This window comes from Bufo bufo, chromosome 10, assembly GCF_905171765.1.
Source record: "Bufo bufo chromosome 10, aBufBuf1.1, whole genome shotgun sequence".
Classification (NCBI taxonomy): Eukaryota; Metazoa; Chordata; class Amphibia; order Anura; family Bufonidae; genus Bufo; species Bufo bufo.
Window position 1 is genome coordinate 22,950,286 of NC_053398.1, and position 27,699 is coordinate 22,977,984.

Below are 27,699 nucleotides of genomic sequence, written 5' to 3' on the forward strand. Positions count from 1 at the left end.
TTTCAGGTGCCGACCCATTCATTTCTATGGAGCCGTTGAAAATGCGGATAGTGCACCGTCTGCCATCCGCGTCCGTGATCCGTGGTTCCAGTCCGTCCAAAAAATATAACCTGTCCTATTATTTCCGCGGAAAACGGTTCGCGGACCAATTCAAGTCAATGGGACCGCTAAAAAACACGGAGGCACACAAGATTGTCATCTGCGTCCGTTTTATTCCTATCATTTGCATGGCAAACCTGTCTTAGACTTTTTTTTTTACATTCCTTTATGTCTGGTGGTCCTCCAAAAAAAAAAAGGCAGACACACGGAAACGGAAACGGATCACGGAACAACGGAACCCCATTTTGCGGAACGGAACACAACAACGGTCGTGTGAAACTACAACTCCCATTATGTTCCAGTTCCGAGAACAGCAGGGCAAGTATGCTGAGAGTTGTGGTTTCACAGCAGCCGGAGTGCGGCAGGTTGCTGACCCCCGGCGTAGGCAGCACTTGATCCAATAACGAATTCATTCTCCTGAGATCAAAGACGCTCCCAATGTGTTCTTCACATGTCCAATTGTCTCAGTCCTTTCCTAATTAATTCCAGATGTATTTATAGGGTGAAGTTCACACCACATCACAGGACACAACGGTGGAGAAATATTGCAAAAACAACCCCTCTCATCAAAGAGAAATGCCTATATATATATATATATATATACACACACACACTCTAGATATATATACACTGCTCAAAAAAATTAAGGGAACACTTAAACAACACAATGTAACTCCAAGTCTATCACACTTCTGTGAAATCAAACTGTCCACTTAGTAAGCAACACTGAGTGACAATCAATTTCACATGCTGTTGTGCAAATGGGATAGAAAACAGGTGGAAATTATAGGCAATTAGCAAGACACCCCCAATAAAGGAGTGGTTCTGCAGGTGGTGACCACAGACCACTTCTCAGTTCCTATGCTTCCTGGCTGATTTTTTGGTCACTTTTGAATGCTGGCGGTGCTTTCACTCTAGTGGTAGCATGAGACGGAGTCTACAACCCACACAAGTGGCTCAGGTAGTGCAGCTTATCCAGGATGGCACATCAATGTGAGCTGTGGCAAGAAGGTTTGCTGTGTCTGTCAGCGTAGTGTCCAGAGCATGGAGGCGCTACCAGGAGACAGGCCAGTACATCAGGAGACGTGGAGGAGGCCGTAGGAGGGCAACAACCCAGCAGCAGGACCGCTACCTCCGCCTTTGTGCAAGGAGGAACAGGAGGAGCACTGCCAGAGCCCTGCAAAATGACCTCCAGCAGGCCACAAATGTGCATGTGTCTGCTCAAACAGTCAGAAACAGACTCCATGAGGGTGATATAAGGGCCCGACGTCCACAGGTGGGGGTTGTGCTTACAGCCCAACACCGTGCAGGACATTTGGCATTTGCCAGAAAACACCAAGATTGGCAAATTCGCCACTGGCGCCCTGTGCTCTTCACAGATGAAAGCAGGTTCACACTGAGCACATGTGACAGACGTGACAGAGTCTGGAGACGCCGTGGAGAACGTTCTGCTGCCTGCAACATCCTCCAGCATGACCGGTTTGGCATTAGGTCAGTAATGGTGTGGGGTGGCATTTCTTTGGAGGGCCGCACAGCCCTCCATGTGCTCGCCAGAGGTAGCCTGACTGCCATTAGGTACCGAGATAAGATCCTCAGACCCCTTGTGAGACCATATGCTGGTGCGGTTGGCCCTAGGTTCCTCCTAATGCAAGACAATGCTAGACCTCATGTGGCTGGAGTGTGTCAGCAGTTCCTGCAAGACGAAGGCATTGATGCTATGGACTGGCCCGCCCGTTCCCCAGACCTGAATCCAATTGAGCACATCTGGGACATCACGTCTCGCTCTATCCCCCAACGTCACGTTGCACCACAGACTGTCCAGGAGTTGGCAGATGCTTTAGTCCAGGTCTGGGAGGAGATCCCTCAGGAGACCGTCCGCCACCTCATCAGGAGCATGCACAGGTGTTGTAAGGAGGTCACACAGGCACGTGGAGGCCACACACACTACTGAGCCTCATTTTGACTTGTTTTAAGGACATTACATCAAAGTTGGATCAGCCTGTAGTGTGTTTTTCCACTTTAATTTTGAGGGTGACTCCAAATCCAGACCTCCATGGGTTAAAAAATTTGATTTCCATTTTTTTTTTGGTGTGATTTTGTTGTCAGCACATTCAACTATGTAAAGAACAAAGTATTTCAGAAGAATATTTAATTAATTCAGATCTAGGATGTGTTATTTTTGTGTTCCCTTTATTTTTTTGAGCAGTGTATATCCCTCTAACCCATGTGCCCGCGGTGTATGCAGTGCCTGCAGTCAGACTGCTCCATACACGTATCATACAGCCATCACCCGGCCGCATTGTTTTGCATTGTCACGTGCTTTTAAAAAAAAAAAAAAAAATTCATTTTTTTTTTTTACTATAGAGAAGGGTATTGAAAACCACTTGGTTAAAACAACATTGCAAGAACATGCTGAATTAAAAAAAAAAAAAAAGCTACGAACACACAAAAAGACACAAACAAAAAATTAAAGAAATAAAAAAGTTTTTTTTCCCCTGCAAAAAACAAACAAACAAACAAATAAACGATGGTGTAATGCATTAGGCCTAGTTCACACTTCAGTTATCTGGATCAGTTATTTCTATCAGTGATTGTGAGCTAAAAAACCAGTAGTGAAGCCTACACAGAGATGAGGTGTAATAAGGCCTCTTGCACACGAACGTATTTTCATTCCGTTACCGTTTTTTTTTTTGCGGACCGTATACGGAACCATTCATTTCAATGGGTCCGCAAGAAAAAATCTGGCGCCTGCGCCGCGGCCGTACCTATCTTCAATCTGCGCAGGCGCACTGAGAGGCGGCCGCTCGCTCCTCAATGCGCCTGCGCCGGGTGTAGATGTGACGTCATCGGCGCAGGCACATTGAGGATGGAGCGGCCAAGCGAGCGGCCGCCTCTCAGTGCGCCTGCGCAGATTGAAGATAGGTACGGCCGCGGCGCAGGCGCCAGATTTTAAATGCTAACAGGCAGGGCCAGCAGAGAACGATTCCGTTCCCTGGCTCTGTCAATCACAAAGCGGAGGGGGCGTCATTAGGATCGGAGGATGCGGCTGCTAACAGCATATTTTAAAAATGGCTTTTTATCAAATTCTACTGAACCAAAATGATTATTTAACTTATGTATGCAGAGATCGCAGTATAGGGATTATTAGTAAAAAAAAAAAAAAAAAACGGTTTAGTGGGCTGACAGAAGCCCTTTAAGCTTGCGTGTCCAGTTTCGAGTCAAAATTTGCAACCTTTTGGCTTTCTCGACTTTCCTCCCTATTAGGGCTCATGCGCACGGCCATAAGTGTTTTGCGGTCCGCAAACCGCGGATCTTCAAAGCATAGATCCCGGCTAAGTGTATGCCGCCATTTTTTTTTTTTATACTTCTGTAGAACTGTCCTGTCCTTGTCTGCAAAACGGACAAGAATAGGACATGTTCTATTTTTTTGCGGGGCACTTGAATGGGTCCGCAAATCCGGAGATGCGGTGCAGAACGGAACCACAGAACGGAACCCTATGGAATTCTTTCTTGGGTTCCGTTCCGTGCCTCCGCATCGCTCTATCTTTTTGTGGAACGGACGGATCGCGGACGCATTCAAGTTAATGGGTCCGTGATCCGCATGTGGCTGCCCCACGGTCGGAGCCCGTGCATTGTGGACCGCAATTTGCGGTCCACAGCACGGGCAGCAAACGGTCATGTGAACAAGCCCTTAGGCCTCTTGCACACAAACTTTTATTTTTCCGTTTACTTCTGTTTCCATTCATTTCAATAGATCCGCAAAAAAAACAGGAAGGTATTCCGTATGCCTTTCCGTATTTCCGTTCCGTTCAGGCCTCTTACACACGAACGTTTTTTTTTTTTCCGTTTACATTCCGTTTTTTTGCGTTCCATATACGGAACCATTCATTTCAATGGATCCGCAGAAAAAAAACGGAAGGTACTCGGTATGTCTTCCGTTTCCATATTTCCGTTTTTCCGTTCCGTTCAAAGATAGAACATGTCCTATTATTGTTCTGAACTTTCCGCTAAAGGCGATCTTGGTAAAAGGGGGCCCTTACTGGGTCTTGCTATGGGGCCCCATGGTTATTTCTTATGCCTCCGCTCTGGTGGACCACTCTCACCCTGGTGGTACAAGTTGGGCATAATGTATCTTGTTGGAAGCTATCAAGCTTGAGTTCTTCTCCACTATTGGGTCATCTAGTGGTTCCATGCACTTCATTGATGGGAGCCATATTGCCTTCATCATCTCCCACTCCTGATCCCATGTGAGTTTATAGCGTTCACTTAGAGTCGGTTCCACCACAAGAACGTCTTTTGGGTTTTTCCGCTTTCCTACGTATTTATAGTCTCTTATCGTTATCTACGAGGCATTAGAAGAGCTGTAAAATGTTGAACACTGCAACTTTAACCATCTTGTTCCAAGCCTATAAGCGTCGCTTAGGTTTTTACTAACCATCTTCTGCTTACGGCTTTTACAACCACAAATCCTGTCATATTCGTTAAGGATTTCGGCGCTTTCTGGAAGAACAGCGATCAGACTTGATGGAGCTGTAAGTATCAAACAGTCAGCGCCGTCCAACGACTCTGTAACAAAGCCCGTCATTGTCACGCTTAAAAGACTTACACGCTCAAAACAGACCGGCAGCAATAAACGCATAAATAATTCTCCAAGGGATTACGTTAAAAGACTCATTTTCTGGCGCGTACAATGACAGCGAGTTCAATCATCCTTTTACATGGTGTACAATGGAATCCTTTCAAAAGGGAGCAACAACCACAATTCACTGGTTGCCCGAGGCAGCCATGATAATTACTGAGAAAGCAACATGTTTTCCTAAGCTTTATTTTTATTTTTTTTTCTGAAAAGATCCGAGAAGTACAATTGGGACCATAGGGTAGAAAAATGTGGAAGATGGGACTCCTTGCATTATGCATATGAGGAAATGTACAAAATAGCTGTCTGGTTAGGCTTGGATGAGCATAGACACTGTCTGCACTCATCTGTGAGAGCTTTTTGGATATGAAGAAAGACCTGGAGCATGTGTAACCTGTTGAGCAAGTCCATCCCAAGTATTGATTGAGGTGTTTGTTTCGAGAGGACCCGTCGCCTCTCCTGAAACGTCTGTTTTAGCACCTACTTGCATTCCCCATGTCCTAACAGTTCTGGAGCATCTTCTCCTATAACTCTAGATTGTACAATTCCTCTATTATTTTTACTAGAAGTTGAAGATAAATAGGTTGCTAGCAGTCTGGAATAAAGGTTCAGATGGGCGTTACCAGTTGGGGTTGTACGGTATTTCTCCACAGTCTGACACTATCCAATACACTGTCCAAGGTACCACTTTGGAACCGAACCTGAGTCTTGTATCAAGGGTTTTTACAGTAGAAATTAATTATTACACAAAGTCAAACTTTGGCTCATCGGAGCCAATACATTCTAATACTGTACGGAACTCCCGCTCCGTACAGTATTAAAAAGTTTTATGCGAATCGACTTCAGGTGAAGCATCCGAAGTCAATTTGCTCATCCCTAATCACGGTGTACTCTCTCAGGCTGTTGTTCGCTGGAGATCGGCGCAGTGGAAATGCAGTTTAAAGAATAAGGCTGCAAAGTATAACTTAGGGTCCAATAGCAGCAGATTCCAAGTCCAATTTGCAGCCAAGTGGACAGCTTCAAATGGCACCTTGTGGGCATAGGTGCCCACTGTCAAGTTCAGACTTGAAGTTTAACTGGATTAGTGGTGGTTATGGGTGATGGGTGTCTGAGCTATAGTCCATCACCTTGCAGCAGTGTCCGAAATACAGGATTTTTTTGATCACACTGCTGTTTTTTCTCTCAATTGTTTTCTTGAGGCGGGATTAAGTTGGACTCTCTGGAGAAACTTTACAAGGACAGGAGTTCCACCATGTGCTTCCTCTCCCTTGCAAATCTACACAGCAACTCCCCCTCCTGGCAGGAAGGAGGGCCAACCCACTCCTACCAAGAGGGGAAGAACAGGGTGGTTAGCCTTGTTCCTGCTATCCCTTTGCCATCCACTCCTCCTCTTACTGGAACTTATGGCCAGAACACAAACTACATAACAATACATATAAAGCAATAAACAATTGCAGATACCCCGGCACTGCACTAGCAATTCATTCATAACTTCTAGAAGGAATAATAAAGGAATAGCACACCACAGAGTTATACGAATAGATGCTCCAGAAGAGTTATTACGTGAGGCATGCAAGTAGTTACCAAACCAGACATGTCAGGAGAGGGGACGGGTCCTCTTTAAAGCTTCATGAGCCCGAGGAGCCTGTACCGCAGGACATGGTATCCTGTTCTGTATGGATATGGAGCCTCTATACACAGGGGTGTAGCTGAGGAGGGCTGGTGGGTCATATACCCTGGGTCACTCTTCTTTGACCAGGGCAGCAATATTATTTTTTGTCCCGAGTAAAGTAACTACAATAGTGCTGAAAAAAAATTGGCGCTGCAAAAAGTACAGATTTTCCAGCAAAACGGCACACACCTCATCAGGACCCCACCCCAGGTGGTCCGTCGTATGATACACCACAATGTGAATAAAAGCTATTGGCTGAGAGGGTATTTTCTGGCATTTCTTGTGTATCGAGATGGGATCAGGAAGGAGAGACCAATGGGGACAAGGTAAGTGCTAGAACAGAAGCGGCCGAGGATCAGTGAGGTGAGTGTCGCTTCTTTTATTTTAGCCCACAATGAGCCCAATTCTTCCATGCTGGACAACCCCTTTAAGTGGGTTACAGCTCTGCTCATATAAGCTAGGAGAGAATACCTCTGCAATGCACCAAGTGATGGGAAATGGCGCCATTTGGAAGTGTAGGTGCAGTAGGGCCCATAGGTTTCTATCAGTGCCACATTTTTGCTCCAAATAACACAGATCTGCAAGGACTTGTAGGGGAGGAGAAGAATATTTTGTCTTTTTTTTTCCAGATGGATCCTGATGTGTGCTGTGCAGATGTACAGTATACAGTGAAGCTCAATTCCTTTTTGTCAAAATGAGGTTTTCTGCAGTGGAACCTGATGCACCCCGCTATAGGTCAGTAGGGTTTATAGATCCGGCACTGCTGTCATTTATGTTAACCACAAGGGTTAAGCAGCTCCATACAAGCTAACAAGTCAAGCCAATGTAATACCAACCACCGGTTGTGTAATACTGTCATCTGCTTGTATCAGTTATGTACAGTCATACTCTGCAGGGCTGGACCATAGACTTGGCTGGAAGGAAAATGACTGAGATGCAGCTTAGGTCAGCACCTCCAATCTAATACATTCTGTTCCTAGATGCTGTAATTACATGGGCCAGAAATAAGCTTTATACGTGATGGTCTAGACAGGTAAAAGCTGACTGCAACCTTTCCCTAGGGTGCTAAGCATCTTGTCCTAACAGGTCTATAGTGATTTTCCAATTGGATAACTTGTTGGGATAACACCCTTTCTCCAGCAGACTCCAATGGAGTCCTCATAACTATGGGACGGACTGCTGGAATCCTGCGCAAGTGCAAGGATGCTGCAAACAGCAACCCAGATCTCTGCTGCCGGTAAGACCCTGCAGTGCATCTTGTCCTAACAGGTCTATAGTGATTTTCCAATTGGATAACTTGTTGGGATAACACCCTTTCTCCAGCAGACTCCAAAGGAGTCCTCATAACTATGGTACGGACTGCTGGAATCCTGCGCAAGTGCAAGGATGCTGCAAACAGCAACCCAGATCTCTGCTGCCGGTAAGACCCTGGAGGCTCTAGTCATAGCTTATTCTCAGGCTCTGGTGCATAAGTGCACAATCAATGAAAGACCTGCACACATACTTCTTTTAGGGATTGCTTCTCTATAGTCACTCGAATTGTTGTTTTGGTTCTCAATTATAACACAGAGTATATTAATTGTTACAAAGTAGATATGAATCTGCTGTGTAACGTGAACAGATTTGGCTTGGGGCTACTCCTACGGGTGTCATCTAAGTGGCCCCCCTGGTATTCACACTTTAACACCTCTACTGGGATCTTGACTCCGCTGCAGGAGAACCACCAGGCTGCTACCTCTTGGAGTAGTCTCTGTTTAAGTGACAGCTGACCCATAGGGGTCATGAGACACCAGTGCAGCGTATGAGAACAAGACCTGTAGTGTGCAACACATTGGTCACAATGATGACAATTCTAATGAACGTCTACCACTTCCAGCAAAAAGATAAAATAAAAAAAATTACATATTAACAGCCTGTATGTGAATATTCTATGCATTTATTCTTTTAAATAACAAATAGGTGGATGGTCTTCCGGATATAATATTGTAAGGTCACTCCATGTATTCCTGTCCTGTCTCTTTAACATCCTCTTTTTATGGACTTTTAGAACGGCAGACAGTCTTGTCAGACCATCACTGAGGCCAGAGAAAGTCCCCCTGTAGAGACTCCCCTAGAGACTCACACATTTCTCTAATTAATGCAATGCTCTTCTGTGGGCATCTTTATCTGGGCCTATCAAGAGAACAACAGAGCTGTCATACTGTCATCCCAATTCTACACCTACTATTATGAGGATTGCCTTGCAGATAACATCTTCCCTTCACAGCAGCAGTAATGTGACAATGGATTACCTGTCTACCTGGGAGATTTATCTCTCTGTGCTGACTCATACAGGAGAAGATTTAGCATTTCATTTTCAGTGGTGAAATGAAACAGAAAAACAACCCAAAAATTCTAAAAATATTGTTGTTGTTTTTTAAAAAAAATTCCCTTTTCTCAAGGAAGTGTCCCTTTAAAGGGGTTGTCCTATAAAAATATTTTACATTTTCAAACCAGCACCTGGACCTAAACTTTTGTAATTGCACAAAACTAAAAATGTAGCATAGCCACTGAGCTATTCAATATTATATGTCTGTTTGTTCTTTTCCTTATTTCTCTGTCCACCTTGCTGAGGTGGTGGCACACGCTGAGTTCCATCCATCCACTGCCACCAGCTATACCTACTGTTAAAAGCTGTGATAGTGACAATAAGGGAGCTGCAGCAGAAAAAACTGCCTCTGAGCTGTGATAGGGAGAGAGCTGCAGCAGAAAGGACACGTCTCCCTGAGAAAGGACACGCCCCTGAGCTGCCAGTTCTAGCAGAGCAACTGGAGTAATGAATGGGGAGATCTCGTGATCAGTGGCATAGCGTGGGGGCCATTGCCCATGGCGGCAAAATTGCAGTGGGCGCCAGCAGGGCCGCACGGCCTATTAGGCGAAGTCAGGCAATCGCCGCAGGCGGCGTGGCCCTGGTGACAAGTGGGGGGCCGCGGTAGGGCACAGGGAGGTGAGCTTCTATTGTGGAAGAGCTCATCTCCATAGTCATCTGTATCACCGTCCTCAGGACAGCGATACAGATGGATGCTGCGGGGCAGGGGAGGGGGAGGCGGGGGAGAGGCGTCTCCCTTCCACGTTCCTCTGATAGGTTGCAGGCACTAGATGCTGGTGACATCATCGCGCCGCCTGAGCCGTACAGGGCGGGACCCAGGCCAAGAGGCCTGCATCGCTGCCAGCCTGATGGAGGTAAGTATGCAAGTTTATTTTTTTTATATGGTACAATACAGAAGAGGAGCGCTGTGGGGGCACTTGTTACTGTCACATGATTGGGGGGGCATATATAGGGGGGCACTTCTTACTGGCACATGATTGGGGGGGCATCTATGGGGGGCACTTCTTACTGGTACATTATTGGGGGGCATCTATGGGGACACTTCTTACTGGCACATTATTGGGGGCACTATTGGGGCATCTACTGAGGCCACAAAGAAGGGGTATTTTATACGGGGGGCTCTGTATAGGGGAATTTTATACTGGGACACATTATGGTGGGGACTATTGGGAAGGGGGAAGAGGAGTACTATGGGGTCATCTACAGGGGGCACTAACAAGGAGCATTTTATACTTGCAAATTATGGGGGACACTGAGGGCATCTACTGGAGCACTATACATGGGGCATTTTATACTGGTACATTATGGGGGCGATAGGAGGAAGGGGGCAGAGGAGCACTATGGGGGCATTTACTGTGGGCACTATATAAGGGTATTTTATACTGGCACATTATGGGGGCACTATGGGGACATTAGCTCAACTGGGGGCATTAAAAGGGGGTATTTATTGCACCGGCACATTATAAGGAGAATTATTACAACTGGGGGCATTATGATGGGCTTTATTACTACTGGGGGTCTATGGAGAACATGATTACTAGTATGGGCACTATGGGGGTATTATTACTTCTGGGGCACAGTGGGGACATGTTGGGGGCACTGTAGGACCACTATTACTACCATGTGTGCTCAAGCAGAGAATTATTACTATTGGTGGGACTTTTGGGAGCACTATTACTGTGGGGGCACCTTGGCACAGTATCAGCTTACCACAATTATTTTTGGGGGACGTTATGGTTACACTATTAGTGCCAGGGGCACTTTGCTGGGCACAGTTATTTTAGGGCACTGTGTGCTAATAATTATTGAAGGGGGCATTATCTGTGTGGTACTAGTATTATCAGGGGGTTTATCTGTTTCTGCAGTATAGTATTGGGGAACACAGCGGCACAGTGGCACAGTATTGGGGGTGGTAGGATGATTTGTCCAGAAGATGGGAGGATGATGGAAAAGTAGTAAACTAAGATTTTTTTTTTGTCAAACTGCAGAGATGAGAAATGGCTGAAAAATGTTGGTCTGGTCTGAAGGTCTGAAAGGAGAAGATGAGGAAAGAGAACATCTACATCAAAGTAGACGTCACTGGATGTAAGAGGTATGGGGCGCTGTATTACCCTGTGTGTTCTGTAGTGATGGGAGGGGGTATATAGAATTTGGCCCACACTGTAGCAGCCCGGCCCCAGATTTCAGGTCACACTGTGCGTGTTCTGAAATCTGGGGCCTCACACCCATCTACTACATTATCTGTACACAGAGAGTTATCACCGTGTAATCTGTGGTGTTACATAGGACTGCAGGTGATATCTACTACATTATCTGTACACAGAGAGTTATCACCGTGTAATCTGTGGTGTTACATAGGACTGCAGGTGATATCTACTACATTATCTGTAAAAAAGGGGCTTGACCACAGGTAGGGGTGGGCACGCCATACTTGGCTTGCCCCGGGTGCTGGCAACCCACGCTACGCCACTGCTCTGGATTCATGTGAGGTACAGAGCTGGTTCTAGCTTTGTTTAAAAAAAAAAGTATCACATACTATATGATGCCTGATTTCCATTTTTGTTCCATTTTTACATTTTTCATGGGGTAACAACTCCTTTAGGGACAGAAGACTCCAGGCAAACAGCATTGACTAGGTGCAATCTTACCTGCTGGAGCATTTCCTCGGTAGCATTAAGTTTTAAATGATGCTCCTCTACGCAGGATTCCAGATCCCGGATCTTGTCGCCTTGGGCCTCCACCTGATCGGTGAGGACGCTCACCTACAAGAGCAAGGACACGAAGGAAAACAATGTGAGACTCAATCCTCGTCAAACCGTTGAAAGCAAAAGCAGAAGACAAGACACTTCCCCTTCTAAGCAGACATATCGTAAACTAGCAGCGAGGTCGCTCTTACCTCCTGATTCTGAGATTTCGTGTGCAAGAAGAAGAAGACGAGGCGCAGCTTCCTTCTGCTGCCTTCGGTTTCACAACTCAGTTTCTTGCAACGCTGAAGCAATCTCGGGGGCGAGAGAAATAATGGCTTGGGCTCGTTCGACTCTCCGCTTTATGTGGAAAAACGATAAAATCTTTCTTCTCGGAGCGGAGCAAATTGTTTTACTTCTGACAAGTGGGAGCGGAGAGCCTTACCTATCCATAAACAGCCCCGGTGGCAGCGCGCGTCATGTGTGTGCAGGGCATGTTTAAGCACTTACTGAGCGAAGCCGGAGACGTTTCCTAACTTAGCAAGTTACTACACGAGCGTAAAGAAAACCCAAGAGGGGAGTAAAAAGATTCACCGAGGCAAATGAAATAGTCAACTAAATAGATAAAGGCTTCGAAGCAACAAGTCTGCACATCAAGGCCAAGAGGCCGCTAATAAGCCATAGCAGTTGTATCGGCTGATATACCGCAATTCTCGATCGTGCTTCCGGTGTGTTACACTTGGTAGTACTATCACCGTACTAGAGCAGGAATGCTGTTTTGACAGATACCCCTCTATGCGTAGAGACAGGTTGTATTGGGTGGCACAGCTGTTCTGGAGAAACCTTTCGGCACATCTAGTGCTTCGAAATACCATAGGCTCCTTCTAGTGACTGGCAAAGCAGATGGTTTGAGCCCTGTCTCTGATTGTCCACAAGATTATTGTTCTCTTGGAATGAAAGGGTTTGTCCGACCCCTTTCAAGAAGGCCTGAAATGCGTGAAAGCCCCTCAGCTGTTCACCAGTGCCCCGTTCTTGTCCTGAACCGGAAATGTGATCTTTTATCCGTGGTCATGGTCACCACTGCAGCCATTCACTGGCTTCAGCAGTGAGGTCCTCGAGTGGCACGTGACCGCAGAGGATCAGTGGCCATGCTAAAAAGTCACCACTAAGTCAAGTGAATGACTTCAACAGTGAACGTTATCATGGATGGGACGTCATGCTTCTGGTCCACATGGGTCCTTCAGTGCTGGAACGGAGTGTTGGTTAGTGGCTTGCTTACCCTTATTTTAAATGCTTTCCAGGCCTTAATTGATTTTAGCTCGGGGGGTCGGACAACCCCTTTAATGTTCAAGTATTGCGCCCATACACACTGAATGAACATTGGCCAAACCTGCAAACAATCTAATGTGTATGTGGATGCTCTGACTTTACCCAAGAGTAGATGTGAGGGGAGAGAAGGATCTGTTAGATTTCAACATGCCTAATCCTTTGTTCTCACATGCGAGAAGCTGCTGCCAGAGGTGTTTGGAAGCAATTTCCTCTCCTCCCTGTTGAGAACATGTGCATGCTCTGCCAAGTGTGCCAGGAACGGAAGGAAAAACTGTTTGCAGACTGCTAGCTATCTAAGGTATATGGCCACCTTCACACCAAAGAAAACCTATGCTATGGTGTAAATGGACTTGCCTACTTAGTGCATTAGATGGCTGGCGTCTTCCATCACCTCCATTTGTCAACTCCCCCTAGCAACCAATAGAACTGTGTGATCTACAACCTTTTGTAGGACAGAAACTGACCCACAACTTCAGATAGCTTCCTTGAACCATCATTGAAGCTACAGCGTTATATAGTCAGCAGAGTGACCAGCAAGACTCAGCATTACAGACCCTGCTGCTGGTGAGAGAAAACAGGTTAGACACCCATTACCTAGAAGAACAACTAGGCCATACCAGGCCTGTATAACACAGTGGACACCTATATCCACAAATGCTTGCAAGTGCCATTTAATTGCCACGTATCCAGCCGCCATACCTCCTCATCTGGTGCCAGGAACCGCACCGTGTACTTAATACTGTTGGATGTACTACAAGTTATATTTTTCACGTAAAGTGAGACTTTTATACTTTCACCTCTGGCCTGATCCTTCAAACTACCTTTCCACTGCACTGATCCCCTGGGAGCAACAGCCTGAGGGAGTTCACCGTGACACAACACCACATCGGGGCTACTACCACTCCCATCCTCTGCATGGGCTCCTCAGGAGCTCGCTTCACAAGTACTTACTAAAACAGACATGCCAGTTCCTCTTTAATGCTCAACAGTATCTAGAGTTGCCACCTAGTAGAGAACCACATGCGGGGGGCCTGGACTTCACATATGGCTCCCCATCTACTAGTTGAGGACACTGATGTCCAATACATTCAGACTAGAGTTTAACTAATTGATGCATACAAATCGAACTCGTAAAAAAAAAAATAATGATCAGCCTCCTTGAGCAGTGAGGAACTGGCTCTGCTGCTCAAAAGACTCCCCCTCTCCCTCAATTGAGAGGGCCAGACATCATGCCTGACCCTGTCAATCTTGCGCCTGCGCCGTTGCCCTGAGTAGTGGAGGAAGTGCAAAGGCTCTGCTGCTACTACCTGAACAAATCAGATGGCGACTGCGCAGGCTCCTCTATACTTTTAATGTATATTAATTGTATTCAGTGGCTCAACCAATACGGAATAACACAGAACAGGTGCACTTTTGGATGTATTTAGATGTGAGCGGTGCATGGACAGTCGGCATCTGCAAATCGATTTGCCCATAGTCAAGGATAATTACTACAAGCATAATTCCGAAAATTTTAAAATCCTCATTTATGGGACATTGAGAGTCCTACCACCCCCCATAATATGCCAAGAAATGGCCACAAATTCTACCAGAAAAAAACATTTTTGGGTACTTTTGCATAGTCGCCCTCCCATGAGGTTCACTTCGTGTGACGGTTTGCTAGCGCACTACAGGATCAGGCACATTGCAATTTCATCAGTGTTGTGACCAAGCTATAGTGTGCACCACCGCGAGCGGTGAAGGATATCCAGATAACAATGATTCCCCTTTAAAACAATTCGTGAAGGAACGGCATGACAGGTATTCCAGTGATTTCATCTTTATGTGAGTTGATCCATGGCCAAACTCAGTCAGGCCTACTTGACAGCTGAGCCTGGAGCTACGGCTTCACGGAGTCCGGCCTCCAGTGACTAAGCCGGTGATTAACTATTTGGAGCCTTCCCAGAGACGTTCCTCTGATGCCTCCTGGTTGTAGGAGGAGACATGAGATCCTCTTCTTATTTCAGGCTATTTTTACTCGGCAATAATCTGGCCAGAGACATCAGCAAGAACCACCGGCAATCTGACCATCTCTGAGGGCTTCCAGACAGTACCCCAATATCTTATCTCTCTGGTTGTATTCTGTTCTACCTGCGGTAAAGCTATCCGGCAGGCCTTTCTGGCAGAATAACAGCCTGACCGAGTTTACCGTAACCAGCCTAGCCATATACTGCCGTTCATCGCCAGATCCCATTGACTATAATGGGATCTGGAGTGTTTTCATCATGAGCGCCGGGTTTCGGCTGGATAAAAACTGATGCACGCACCGGTTTTTTGTTTGAGTGAAACCCAGCGCTCACGCTGGAAACCGGCTGAAATCCTGCCAGATCCCATTATAGTCAATGGGCTCTGGTGGTGCGCGGCCCTAACCCGCTAGTCCGGATCTGGTGAATCCGGTGATAGCTTTACCGCAGGTGTGAAACTAACCTAACCTCCATGAAGAGCCGTCCAATGACTTCAAGGTGAAAAAAACCCCCATAAAAACACAACCACATACCCAGGGGTGCACCAAGCCTTTCTGCTGCCTGAGGCGAAAACTGAAACTGCGCCCCCCCATGCCAATTTCTTAACCTAACCCCTTTACCACAATGAAAGTGCTCATTGCCCATGGCCCTTCTGCTGCCCCCCCCCCCCTCTTGCCCCTACCTGGTGCTGTCTGAGCCTCACCTGGCCTCGTTGGTGGTGCACCCCTGCACATACCCCTGGTTGTGTTTTTACTTCTTTCAAGGGGATTTTTGGCTGTGTTCGCCATTGAATTTAAAGGGGTTTTCTGGTACTCCTATATTGATGAACTATCCTCAGCATAGGTCATCCCTGTCTGATTGTGGGGGAGTTCTTCTCCCCGCATCCCTGACGATCCGCTGTTTGAAGAGGCTGTGGTCCTCCTGTGAGCGCTGCAGCCTCCTCACAGCTCACCAAGCACAGCGCCGTACATTGTACAGTGGCTGCGCTTGGTTTTTGCAACCCAGGCCCATTCACTTGAATGAGTCTCAGGGGCACCTAGGCCGTGTAACCGATGAACATGACGTCGCTGGCCAAAGAGGAGGCCGCAGCGCTCACGTCAGATCCCCGACGATCTGATGTTGTTGACCTAAGCTGAGGATAGGTTATCAATATATGAATCCTGGAAAACCCCTTTAAAGGGACACTGACAGGCCCTATAGACATATTTAGTAATTCCTATGCAGTCATAGATCTATAAAAGTGTATTCCAATGATATAAGAGTACCCCCCGCCCGCATTGTAAACCATGTAAAAACAACTTTATATTCATCTGTCAATCACATTTCTTTATGCCCAAGGGGCGTTTTTTCTCCTACCTTCGTGCCCAGCCGCGCCTCAACTGTCGCTTCCTAGCGCCGCCCAGCTCATTATTATTCACTGCGCTGGGCGGCTCTTACATTCCCTGATCCTGTCAGTTGCCGCGCATGCCCGATAGATACTTATGGGCATCGGCCTCAATCGGACCATCTGCGCATGCGCCGGCAGCCTCCCAAGCCTGTAATTGAATCCAGCGCCCGAGAGAAGAGCGCTGGATTCAATTACAGGCTTGGGAGGGTTCCGGCGCATGCGCAGATGGTTCGTTTGAGGCCGATGCCCACTTTAATAGATCTATGACTGCATAGGAATAACTAAATATGTTTATAGGGCCTGTCAGTGTCCCTTTAATGCTGTTACACACGTGAATTCTCAATATACCCATGAAACCTTATAATGTTCTCTCCAGTATCTACTTACCTGTAAAATAAGAGATTCCTTGTCGCCTTCCAGACGCGTCAGTCGCTCTTGATACGTCTCATTATTGACGACTGTATGGTTAACCTTGGAGAAAGGCAAAAAAACGTATCACTCAATAGCAGGAAATGGCGTGTAACGTACAACATGCTGATTGATTATCATACAGTAAAGATGAAGGCCTGTCCAGCTTCTTCTCTAGTGCCCTTTCAGTCATTACATAGAGGGCGATAAAGAGAAATTCCTTTGACACAGTTAGGCCTGTTTCACATTTTTGGCCTGCCGGGTCTGTGAGTACCAGGAGCTACCATGCGCTGCCGAGATACTGTCCTGCCCCATTCACTATTATGTCGTCCGGCAGAGATATGGCCGCAACCCAGCAAATATGCCAAGGAACGGCTGGACAAATACTACTGCATGCAGCAGTTTTCCTCCAGCCGTTTCTCGCCATATTTGCTGGGTAGAGCCCAAAACTCCACTGGTCCCCATTGTAGGGAATGGGGCCGGACAGTATCTCGGCAGATCACGGTAGCGCACAGTATTCACGGATCCGGCCGGAACAGCCTGAAAAAATGTTAAACAGGCCTTATTCACTAGAAAAGCAATAGGAAATGAGATCGGCAACTTTCGCTTTAGACAAAAACATCTTCCCCTTATTGCTAAATGGTCGCACACAAGCACATATTTCCCATGCAAAATTGCTCGGATTGCGAAAAATATGGAAAAAAAACTTACATAACATATGGAAAAAAACGTACATAAATCCACACTGTTTATTGCGGTTTTGGTGCGTCTTTCATATGGTTTTTGGAGCGGTTTTCAACAGTTGACAGGGGGATTTTAAAATCCGCACAACAGGTCAATTTCTGCACCAAAGGAAAAAGGCAAAGTGTACATGAGATTTGTGTAATCTCATGCACTTTGCTGGTAATCATTTGCGCTGCGTTTTTTCCACACTGTGTGCAGCCAACCTAAGGTCCCGTTCACGCAAGTGGGGTTCACAATGTAATTTTGGCGTGGACATCCCTGAAATTTCGCCAGAAACCAGTCCGCACCTGTGTCCTTTCTGCCTCCCATACATCTCAATGGGGGAGGCAGCGTTGTGGATTGCAGAGTGTCGGCTTATAGCTGCAGCGAGAAGGGACGTGTCCGTTCTCCGCGGCTGCGGATTTATAACCTCCGCTCTGCGGTCCTCAGTTCTGCCTCCCATTGAAGAGAATGGGAAGCAGAAAGGACGCAGCTGCTGGTGGGATTTTGGCAAAATTCTGGCGCGGCTGTCTGTGTGAACAGGCCTCACATAGAGTTTTTCGAAGAGGTTTTGAGGCAGAAGATCTGCCTGGCGGATTTTCAGCCAAAACCAGAAGTGGATCCACCAGGATCCTTCCTTTATATTTCTGATTCCTTTCACATCTACTTCTGCAAATCTGCCTCAAAACCTCCTCCAAAAAACTCTGTGTGGCCATATCCTTACAGAGACCATATTGTTAAATGTCATCTCAAGCAATATATTAGAAATATGTGCCCCCTCAATAAACCATAGAATTCTATGGGCCCCCATTGTACCGATGATCCACAGCATGCTATATCAGAGTCATATTCTACTGTGCCTCTAGGGAGTATATGGTACCACACAGAGGAACCATACTGCTACACACAACCATAGGGACTCCATATGCCTACAGGCTCCAAGTTCATGGCTTTCTCTTGTTCACAATATCTCGCTCTATTCAAAAATATTTTTTTTTATTATGTTGTCCATCCTGCCCATGCCCATGATACTCTCACATAAATCTTGGAAGCCGAAATATGGGGAGATGTTTGGTTGGATTCTCACACTGTAGAAATACCTGATCTGCCCCTGTGATTGCCTATAATGTGCCCTAATCATCCATATATGGTCAAAACAATTTATTTTTGACCCATGACCCAGCTGGGCTACTGTCTTATCAGTCCCGAATCTGAAGATCTGTTCTACTGTTCCTCAGATTTGGTCTCCAGAGGCCAATGACCTCAAAGCCAGGAAACACGTCAACCAGATTCAACAATCTTGGCTCTTGGAAAGATCTCAACACAAATAAAATGCACGCTATCATGGGAGCAAATTCTTTTTTTAGAAACCAAAAAATGCGCTTGACTAATGTTTTCATATTTCCGTAAGGCATTCCAAGGGTCGGGATGTTAGATTGGTGACTGCTGAGAGATTTTTCCATGACATATGTTTCAGAGTAAAGTCTTCTCTAGGATCTACAAAAGAGCTCAAGTATTGCTCATAGGGGGTAGGGGAGTAGCCTTCGGCCCCTGTAATGGCTAGCCCAGAATGGACACACATGTCACCACATTTCTGAGATATTTGCATTACATGGCTATCATCTATTAAATTGTTGGCGGACAATTCCACGTGTTTTGGTTTTCGCACCTCCCAGCAGTTATGAAAGAAGTGTCTTCGGGCACAGCAGAAGTTGATTTATAGTAGGATAGTTTAGGCCAGTCACTGAGGAATCAAGTTACAGAGACATTCCAGAAATCAACAGTCTATACATCAATACAAAGCAGTGTCTATATACCGTAGTTGTCGGTGATCCAACACCATCCAACGAGTACAGAGGCAGCAGCCACACCCAAGCCCTGGCACCTGATGTGACCTAAAGGCACCAGTATTACAAATGGGACATGGCAGGTGATGGAGTCCTGTTACAGATTTTGCATTTGGGGCCTGTAACCTACCAAAGAGGCCACTGTATTTGGAGAGGCCATTTCTAAGGCAATAGCTTTAGGCCACCATAGAAGTATGGGGCGATATGTGTAGGGCACTTGGTTCTGCAATGGCGTGTAGGGAGAAGTGAGTCGCCTGTTGCTAAGGACCAGCTGAATGCAACTGGATCAAGAGACAGGGATCACTGGAAGAGTGGAGTCAGCCTTGTGATCCATACTCAGCACTTTAGAAGTTGCTTGCTACAAATGTGGGCTACCTTTATATCCATCTCTATGGGACTTCCAGAGATATTCGAGTGCTGTTCTAGTCTTCTCTACAGCCGCTCACATAGACTTGAATAGAGAGGCATATTGCATGCTTGGTCGCGGTTCCACTCACTTGGAGGACCTCCACCGATGATAAGAATGGAGGTCCTCGGAGTGAATGGAGTGGTGACAAAGCATGCAATATGCCTCTCCAGCCACTAGATCTCCATCGATAAGACTCTTGTCGCCTATACTGTGGACAGTTGAGAAGTTGTTATGGTGGGACAACCCCTTTTTGGAGTAAATGCTAGCTTTATTGAAGTCCGTTGGTGCAGGAAGGGATTTACAGAGAGGTAATGGGCCCCATAGCAAAGATTAAAATAGTACTTCTTTATGGTGCTGGTTGACAAGTCCTGGGGCAAATGGACTTGGCTCTTACTTCTCCTTCCTATAGACCCTCGTTTGTAGGACCTGTGGAGAGGGGATCCTGCTCAGGTTCTCACCATCCATTAATATAAGGGATGCAGCCTTCCTCTCCAGGAGCCCCATAACATAGCACCATGGTCTTTCTCGATGGTGGTGGTTATTGATGAGCGAATCGAAGTATCCAAAGTGGACTTCAATACGAATTTCAGAGAAAATTTGATTCGCCGAAAAGTCGAATTTGGGGGCGCGAGGAGGCGAACGCGGCCATCTTGATTGAAGATCCCGCGCAAAATCTCGTGTGCGGTGACGTATGACATCACCACTCCGGCCAGCATGATGAGGTCATCACGTGCCACACGAGATTTCCCGCGGGATCTTCAATCAGGATGGCCGCAGCGGCCTCTTCGCGCTCAAATGGATAAGGTAAGTATTTTTTTTTTTATTATTGATTGAGCCCTGAAAAGCCATAATTTTTTATCTCAGATGCCGTGATCAGCGATGAACGCGGCATCTGAGGGGTTCAATGACGGGGAGCGGCGCAATCGGCAAATGCACTTCACGATGAAGTAACTCGCCACAAAGCGCATTTCCTTGTGAAATTCGGCAAAGCAGCCGGATCAAAGTTCTCTAAACTACACTCACCTAAAGAATTATTAGGAACACCATACTAATACGGTGTTGGACCCCCTTTTGCCTTCAGAACTGCCTTAATTCTACGTGGCATTGATTCCACAAGGTGCTGATAGCATTCTTTAGAAATGTTGGCCCATATTGATAGGATAGCATCTTGCAGTTGATGGAGATTTGAGGGATGCACATCCAGGGCACGAAGCTCCCGTTCCACCACATCCCAAAGATGCTCTATTGGGTTGAGATCTGGTGACTGTGGGGGCCATTTTAGTACAGTGAACTTATTGTCATGTTTAAGAAACCAATTTGAAATGATTCGAGCTTTGTGACATGGTGCATTATCCTGCTGGAAGTAGCCATCAGAGGATGGATACATGTTCTCATTCTGTTTACGCCAAATTCGGACTCTACCATTTGAATGTCTCAACAGAAATCGAGACTCATCAGACCAGACAACATTTTTCCAGTCTTCAACAGTCCAATTTTGGTGAGCTCGTGCAAATTGTAGCCTCTTTTTCCTATTTGTAGTGGAGATGAGTGGTACCCGGTGGGGTCTTCTGCTGTTGTAGCCCATCCGCCTCAAGGTTGTGCGTGTTGTGGCTTCACAAATGCTTTGCTGCATACCTCGGTTGTAACGAGTGGTTATTTCAGTCAACGTTGCTCTTCTATCAGCTTGAATCAGTCGGCCCATTCTCCTCTGACCTCCAGCATCCACAAGGCATTTTTGCCCACAGGACTGCCGCATACTGGATGTTTTTCCCTTTTCACACCATTCTTTGTAAACCCTAGAAATGGTTGTGCGTGAAAATCCCAGTAACTGAGCAGATTGTGAAATACTCAGACCGGCCCGTCTGGCACCAACAACCATGCCACGCTCAAAATTGCTTAAATCACCTTTCTTTCCCATTCTGACATTCAGTTTGGAGTTCAGGAGATTGTCTTGACCAGGAGCACCCCCCTAAATGCATTGAAGCAACTGCCATGTGATTGGTTGACTAGATAATTGCATTAATGAGAAATAGAACAGGTGTTCCTAATAATTCTTTAGGTGAGTGTATCTTGTCTGTCATGGTTGAATTAAACTATTGTTTCCCCCCTAAATCTCTCAAGAAATAAACGCAGTAATTTCACATTGAACTGAATCAACAAGATAATCCGAACAAACATCCGACAAGATAGCTGGTGACGGGCTGAGCAGAAATGTGACCGCCGTCCGTAAAGCCATGAATGGTATCTGCAGATGAAAGGACGCCCAGCGTGGTCACTCATGATGGATAGTCTGGAGTTATTGGATGTCGACTTGCTTCCATGACTGCCAGTTTAGAAATGAGGAATTTAAAGGCGCTCTTAACCTGTCTTATAACACCGCTATATACAGATAACCCTGTAGGCGCCATATGGAGCCGTTCCTTAATCTGATCTCATCTGTAGTTCTCCCTTTTTGTTATAATAGACATGGCGGCATTGAATTTGAGGATGCCCCCTGCTTGGTCCTTCCTTCCCTAAGTGTTTTTGGGCTTTTTAAGAAAATATTATTTGGATACTGTATATAATTTAGCAACTGTATTATTTGGGATGTACTGTATATGGCAGTATTAAAAGGTAGCATTATCCGCGCTGTACATGCAGTATTACCTGAACGCTACATGGGATGTAGGGTGGTATTACTTAGACGATGAATAGCAATTTTATTTGGGCATTACATGACAGGTTTGTGCGGGCAACGTATAGCAGTGCTATGTGAGTACTATATGGTAGTTTTATTTGGATACTGTACTGGCGGTGTTATTTAGACACTGAACAATCATTGTATTTGGACATTATACACCAGTATTGGTTGGGCAATATACTGAATAGCGGTATTATGTGTCCACTATATTATAGTTTTATTCAGATACTGTATAGAGCTAGCATTTGGGGCACAGTATGGTGGTAATATTTAGACATTGAAGTTTTATTTTTGCATTGCATGACAGTATTGTATGGACAATATATAGCAGTGTTATGAGAGCACTGTATGGTAGTTTTATTTGGATACTATATCATGGTTGCATTCAGACTTTGTATGGCGGTATTACGTAGACACTGAACAATAGTTTTATTTGAGCATTAAATGGCAGCATTGTTAAGTGAGCACCATATGGTAGTTTTATTTGGATACTGCATAGTGGTTGCATTTAGGCATTGTATGGCGATATTATGTCGATGAACAATTGTTTTATTTAGCCATTATATGGCATTATTGTGTGGGCAGTACATAGCAGTGTTATGTGAGCACTATATGGTAGCTTTATTTGGATACTGTACAGTGGTAGTATTTAGGCATTCTATGTCGGAATTATATAGATATTGTATAACAGTTGTATTTGGGCATTACATGGAAGCATTATGTGGCCAATATACAGCAGTGTTATATGAGCACTATATGGTAGTTTTATTTGGATAGTATATAGAGAAAACATTTAGGCCTTGTATGGCGGTATGATTTAGATATTATATGTTGGTATTTTTTGGCATTGTATGGCAATGTTTGGGTATAAATGAGAAAGTATGTAATTTGCTTGTTGTCCAGGGGGTACCATTTCCTAGAAAACTGGCCTTGTGACACTAAGGCCTCTTTCACACGACCGTTTTTTTTTTCCGTTTTGCGGGCCGTTTTTTGCGTTCCGTATACGGTCCGTATACGGAACCATTCATTTCAATGGTTCCGCAAAAAAAAACGGAATGTACTCCGTATGCATTCCGTTTCCGTATTTCCGTTCCGTTGAAAGATAGAACATGTCCTATATTTGGCCGCAAATCACGTTCCGTGGCTCCATTAAAGTCTAAAAGGGGCCGCAAAAAAACTGAATGCATACGGAAATGCATCCGTATGTCTTCCGTATCCGTTCCGTTTTTTGCGGAACCATCTATTGAAAATGTTATGCCCAGCCCAATTTTTTCTATGAAATTACTGTATACTGTATATGCCATACGGAAAAACGGAACGGAAAAACGGAACGGAAACGGAAACACAACGGAAACAAAAAACGGAACAACGGATCAGTGAAAAACGGACCGCAAAACGCTGAAAAAGACATACTGTCGTGTGAAAGAGGCCTAAAAGGTAAATGTGAACATTCTCCTGCAATCTCCTCACCTGCAATGCATCCTCTCCCATATATATGCTCCCTTGAAATCAGAGCCAGGGACAGATTCCTTCTGCGCGGTGGATACCAGAGGACTGCAGGTTAACCTAACATCCCTACGTCTTTAGGTTTCACATGCGCAGGAAGAGCAGCTGCACCATAAAAACACAAGTTTGCAGAGTACGCTTCTTTTTATATCTAATTTTTTGTGCATTTTTGACAAATGTTAACTATTCTAATAAAACTACAAGAACAAAGACAATAAGTCATCTGCTTCTAATCACAGACCTCGCTCTCCTAAGATCGCCTTCTTTCAAGATGCCTTATAAGGGGAGGAAGGAGAACTCTGTATACTGTATACGTCAGTAGGGAACAGTCAGGAATAGGTAAAGATAGTACGTTTAGATCAACACTGGGGGCAATCTGGGATCTGGAATTTACTGAGTAAATCCACCCTTGTTACAGATTACATATAGAATTAACCTACAATGGTTACAAAGTAACTTTCTTAACATGTACTGAACTTGTGTTACAGGCTGTAGTAGAAATCAGAGCTGCATTCACAAGTATGTAGCTTCAGAGCTGCAATCTGCCAACATTCTGGGTTGGTTCAATTTTTTGTACAAAGTTTGCTCTGGTGATTTGCATTCTGGCAAGTTTCACGTTGACACCAAATGTATAGTAGCATGATGAAGAACAAACTATCAGTCACACAGTGAAGCCACCAGCAGAATAGTGAGTGCAGCTCTGAGGGATAATACAGGATGTAACTCAGGATCAGTACAGAATAAATAATGTAATGTATGTACACAGTGACTGCACCAGCAGAATAGTGAGTGCAGCTCTGGAGTATAATACAGGATGTAACTCAGGATCAGTACAGGATAAGTAATGTAATGTATGTACACAGTGACTGCACCAGCAGAATAGTGAGTGCAGCTCTGGAGTATAATGCAGGATGTAACTCAGGATCAGTACAGGATAAGTAATGTATGTACACATTGACTGCACCAGCAGAATAGTGAGTGCAGCTCTGGAGTATAATGCAGGATGTAACTCAGGATCAGTACAGGATAAGTAATGTATGTACACAGTGACTGCACCAGCAGAATAGTGAGTGCAGCTCTGGAGTATAATGCAGGATGTAACTCAGGATCAGTACAGGATAAGTAATGTATGTACACAGTGACTGCACCAGCAGAATATTGCAATTTTTATTCAAATTTGGGAGGCATTCCTAGGTTTAAAGGGGTTGTCCGCGTTCAGAGCTGAACCCGGACATATCCCCATTTTCCCCCCGGCAGCCCCCCTGACTTAAGCATCGGAGCAGTTCATGCGCTATATCGCGCAGGGCAAAGGCATTTACGTACCGGGCTCTCCATGGGGCTGCCAGGAAGCCCGGTGATGTCATCGGCACTGATGGGCGGGCTTTAGCGCTGCCCTAGCCAGTAAAACGGCTAGGGCAGCGCTAAAGCCCGCCCATCAGAGCTGGTGACGTCACCGAACATACTGCAGGGCGGAATCTTCCGGCCGGCAGTGTGTTATGATAAACAAAAGAGGGGCAAGGAAGCATGGAGACTACTACATCAACTGCGTTACTGCATGAACAGCAGCCTGTAGGCATGTGCAGGGGCGGACTGGGAATTTAAAGTGGCCCTGGGAAAAAAAACTAAAATTGGTCCCATGTTGTGGGGGGTCCAAATTGACAAAGGCGGGGCAGCACAAATAGGCCGGGTCAGCAATACCATAGCACAAAATTCCATCCCAGCATAACCATATACCACAAAGCAGCACACCATATTGCCCAAAAAGCTGTCCCTCTGCGGCGGCCATCAATAGTGCCATTTTCTGTCCTCCTTAGTAGGTGAGGTACGGGCCACAGCAGTTGAATTAAGGAGGGCATGTGCGGTCGCTGCCCAGGTACATGAGTATCTGATCCTCACCACATTATTTACTGCTGGGAGCTTACTATGGACCCAATGGGGCACCATTACTTGGTCAACTAAATGGGCAACTGGTCGCACTACATGTGAATCCTGTGAGGAGAAATGTGTGGTCAATGGACGTGAGAAATATTATCAAACCAGAGTTTGGGTAGAAGAATTTCTCTAAGTAAATACAAGCTGCACTGAATCCTGCTCTACCTGTGGATTATACAATCTACGTGTAGCACAGCTCCACCTTGTGGCCAATCCTGCCACTCACAACATCACACTTTTTGGATTGTAAATCTGAACCTTTTTACTGTCTATTGACAAATTCCTGGGTGACAACCATTATGAGCAGCCCTTCAACAATGTACATGGCATATACTGTAAATTTGCTTGCTATATTTCTTCCTTTTCTAGTACTGCTTTGCTCGTGTGTCAGTAGTCACTGACATTCTGGCATTCTATTCATCAGCAAAGAGCATTAGGATAATCAGCCCCAGAAACTGCATTCAAATAGAGGATTATAAACAGTAAGGCCTCATGCACACGAGTGCTTCCGTGGTGATTCTTTCCGTTGTTCCGCACCGCAAAAAAATATGACATGTCATATTTTTTGGCGGTGCGGACTGACCACGGACCCATTCAAGTTGAATGGGTCCGGCCCGCTGCACGGATGTTGCCTGTGCATTGTGGACCACAATTGAGGTCCCCAATGCACGGAACGGCCGTGTGCATGAGGCCTAACTCTCTTCTGCAGTACCTAGATCAGGGATGCTCAACCCGTGGCCCTCCAGCTGTTGTAAAACTACAACTCCCTCCATGCCCTGCTGTAGGCTGTCCGGGCATGCTGGGAGTTGTAGTTTTGCAACAGCTTTAGGGCTGCAGGTTAAGCATCTCTATCGAGGGACATATAGAATCCGGGGCTACCGCTTATGGATCCTCCAAGACCTGGTGCCAACACTATTGTGGTTGTCCACTTTGAGACAAACCCTCCCCCAACAGCCGGTTTGATATTTGATTATCTAAAGGGGCTCTCGATTAGGACCCCACAGAAACCCAACTGATCCAGGAGAACTTGCTGCTTTTATTTGGTATCTGCATGGGAAGTGTTTGCAATGGAGGCCTAGAGCTGAGGGTTGTTCTACACGTGGCCTTCAGCATCGGTTTATAAATAGGGGTCCCAATTGTGGGACCCCCTATAGGATGGTATGAATGTGCAGTTAACCTGACACCAGCCATCTTCACCTTATCTGCTCTCCATCTCCTCTACCTTCCATGACCACCATAGGTTGTTGCATCCATCACCCTCGTCCTGAAGGCTGTATACATGAAATGAGAAGGCCATTCTCAGTCCTTTATTATACGCCCAAGTGCGATGGACCTTACAAATACCATGATCCTTCTATTTCATGCAACAGTTCTTCCAACATCAGGTCCTGCTCCACCTTACGTCTCGGCTTTCAGCATCTTGCTCATCTTCATTCCTTTGCTTACAATACGACATTGTCCCTGTCTCAAGATGCCCTCCCCTCGATGACATAACGAGGTGCGAGCTGCAGATCTGAACTATCTCTGACGAGATACTAAGGCTTAAAAGTTTTAAAAGTTTTTTAAGAAGCAATACCATATGAATCCAACCCAAAAACTCCCATGAAATGAGCAGCATATGGCAGTATAGTATGGTCCTGTAGACTCCTATGGGTGGTGTATTACGGTACAGTAAGCCAAAACATGGACTTTGAATCTCCCTTTTTTCTTCCAGAAACAGTGCCACTCTTGTCCGAAGTTTGTGTCTGGTATTGTAGCCTCCATTTTCTTGAATGGGGATGAGCTGCAATACCAGACACAACCTGAGGACAAGTGTGGCGCTGTTTCTGGGGAAAAAAGCAGTTCTATTTTTAAATAGGGGACAACCACTTAAAAAGGGTATTCCAGTTATATCAAGTTGAACACGGACATATACCCATAATTTCACTCCCGCAGCCCCCCTGACTTGAGCATCGGAGCAGTTCATGCTCCGATGCTCTCCTTTGCCTGCGCTAGATCGCGCAGGGCAAGGGCTCT

General features: G+C 45.7%; 1 protein-coding gene across 7 annotated transcripts in view; it reads right to left on the bottom strand.

Moving 5' to 3' along the window:
* PPFIBP2 (PPFIA binding protein 2) overlaps positions 1 to 27,699 on the bottom strand; it is a 191,428-nt gene that overhangs the window by 58,387 nt on the left and 105,342 nt on the right. For 6 of the 7 annotated variants that reach the window (XM_040409255.1, XM_040409256.1, XM_040409257.1 and 3 more), the window contains 2 exons: positions 16,566 to 16,649; positions 11,424 to 11,537 (listed from right to left, as the gene is read on the bottom strand). In XM_040409255.1, the coding sequence (XP_040265189.1) occupies positions 11,424 to 11,537; positions 16,566 to 16,649 (198 nt within the window). Of the gene's footprint in view, positions 1 to 11,423; positions 11,538 to 11,671; positions 12,426 to 16,565; positions 16,650 to 27,699 lie in introns of those variants that run through there. The other variant, XM_040409261.1, reaches the window with a different exon arrangement.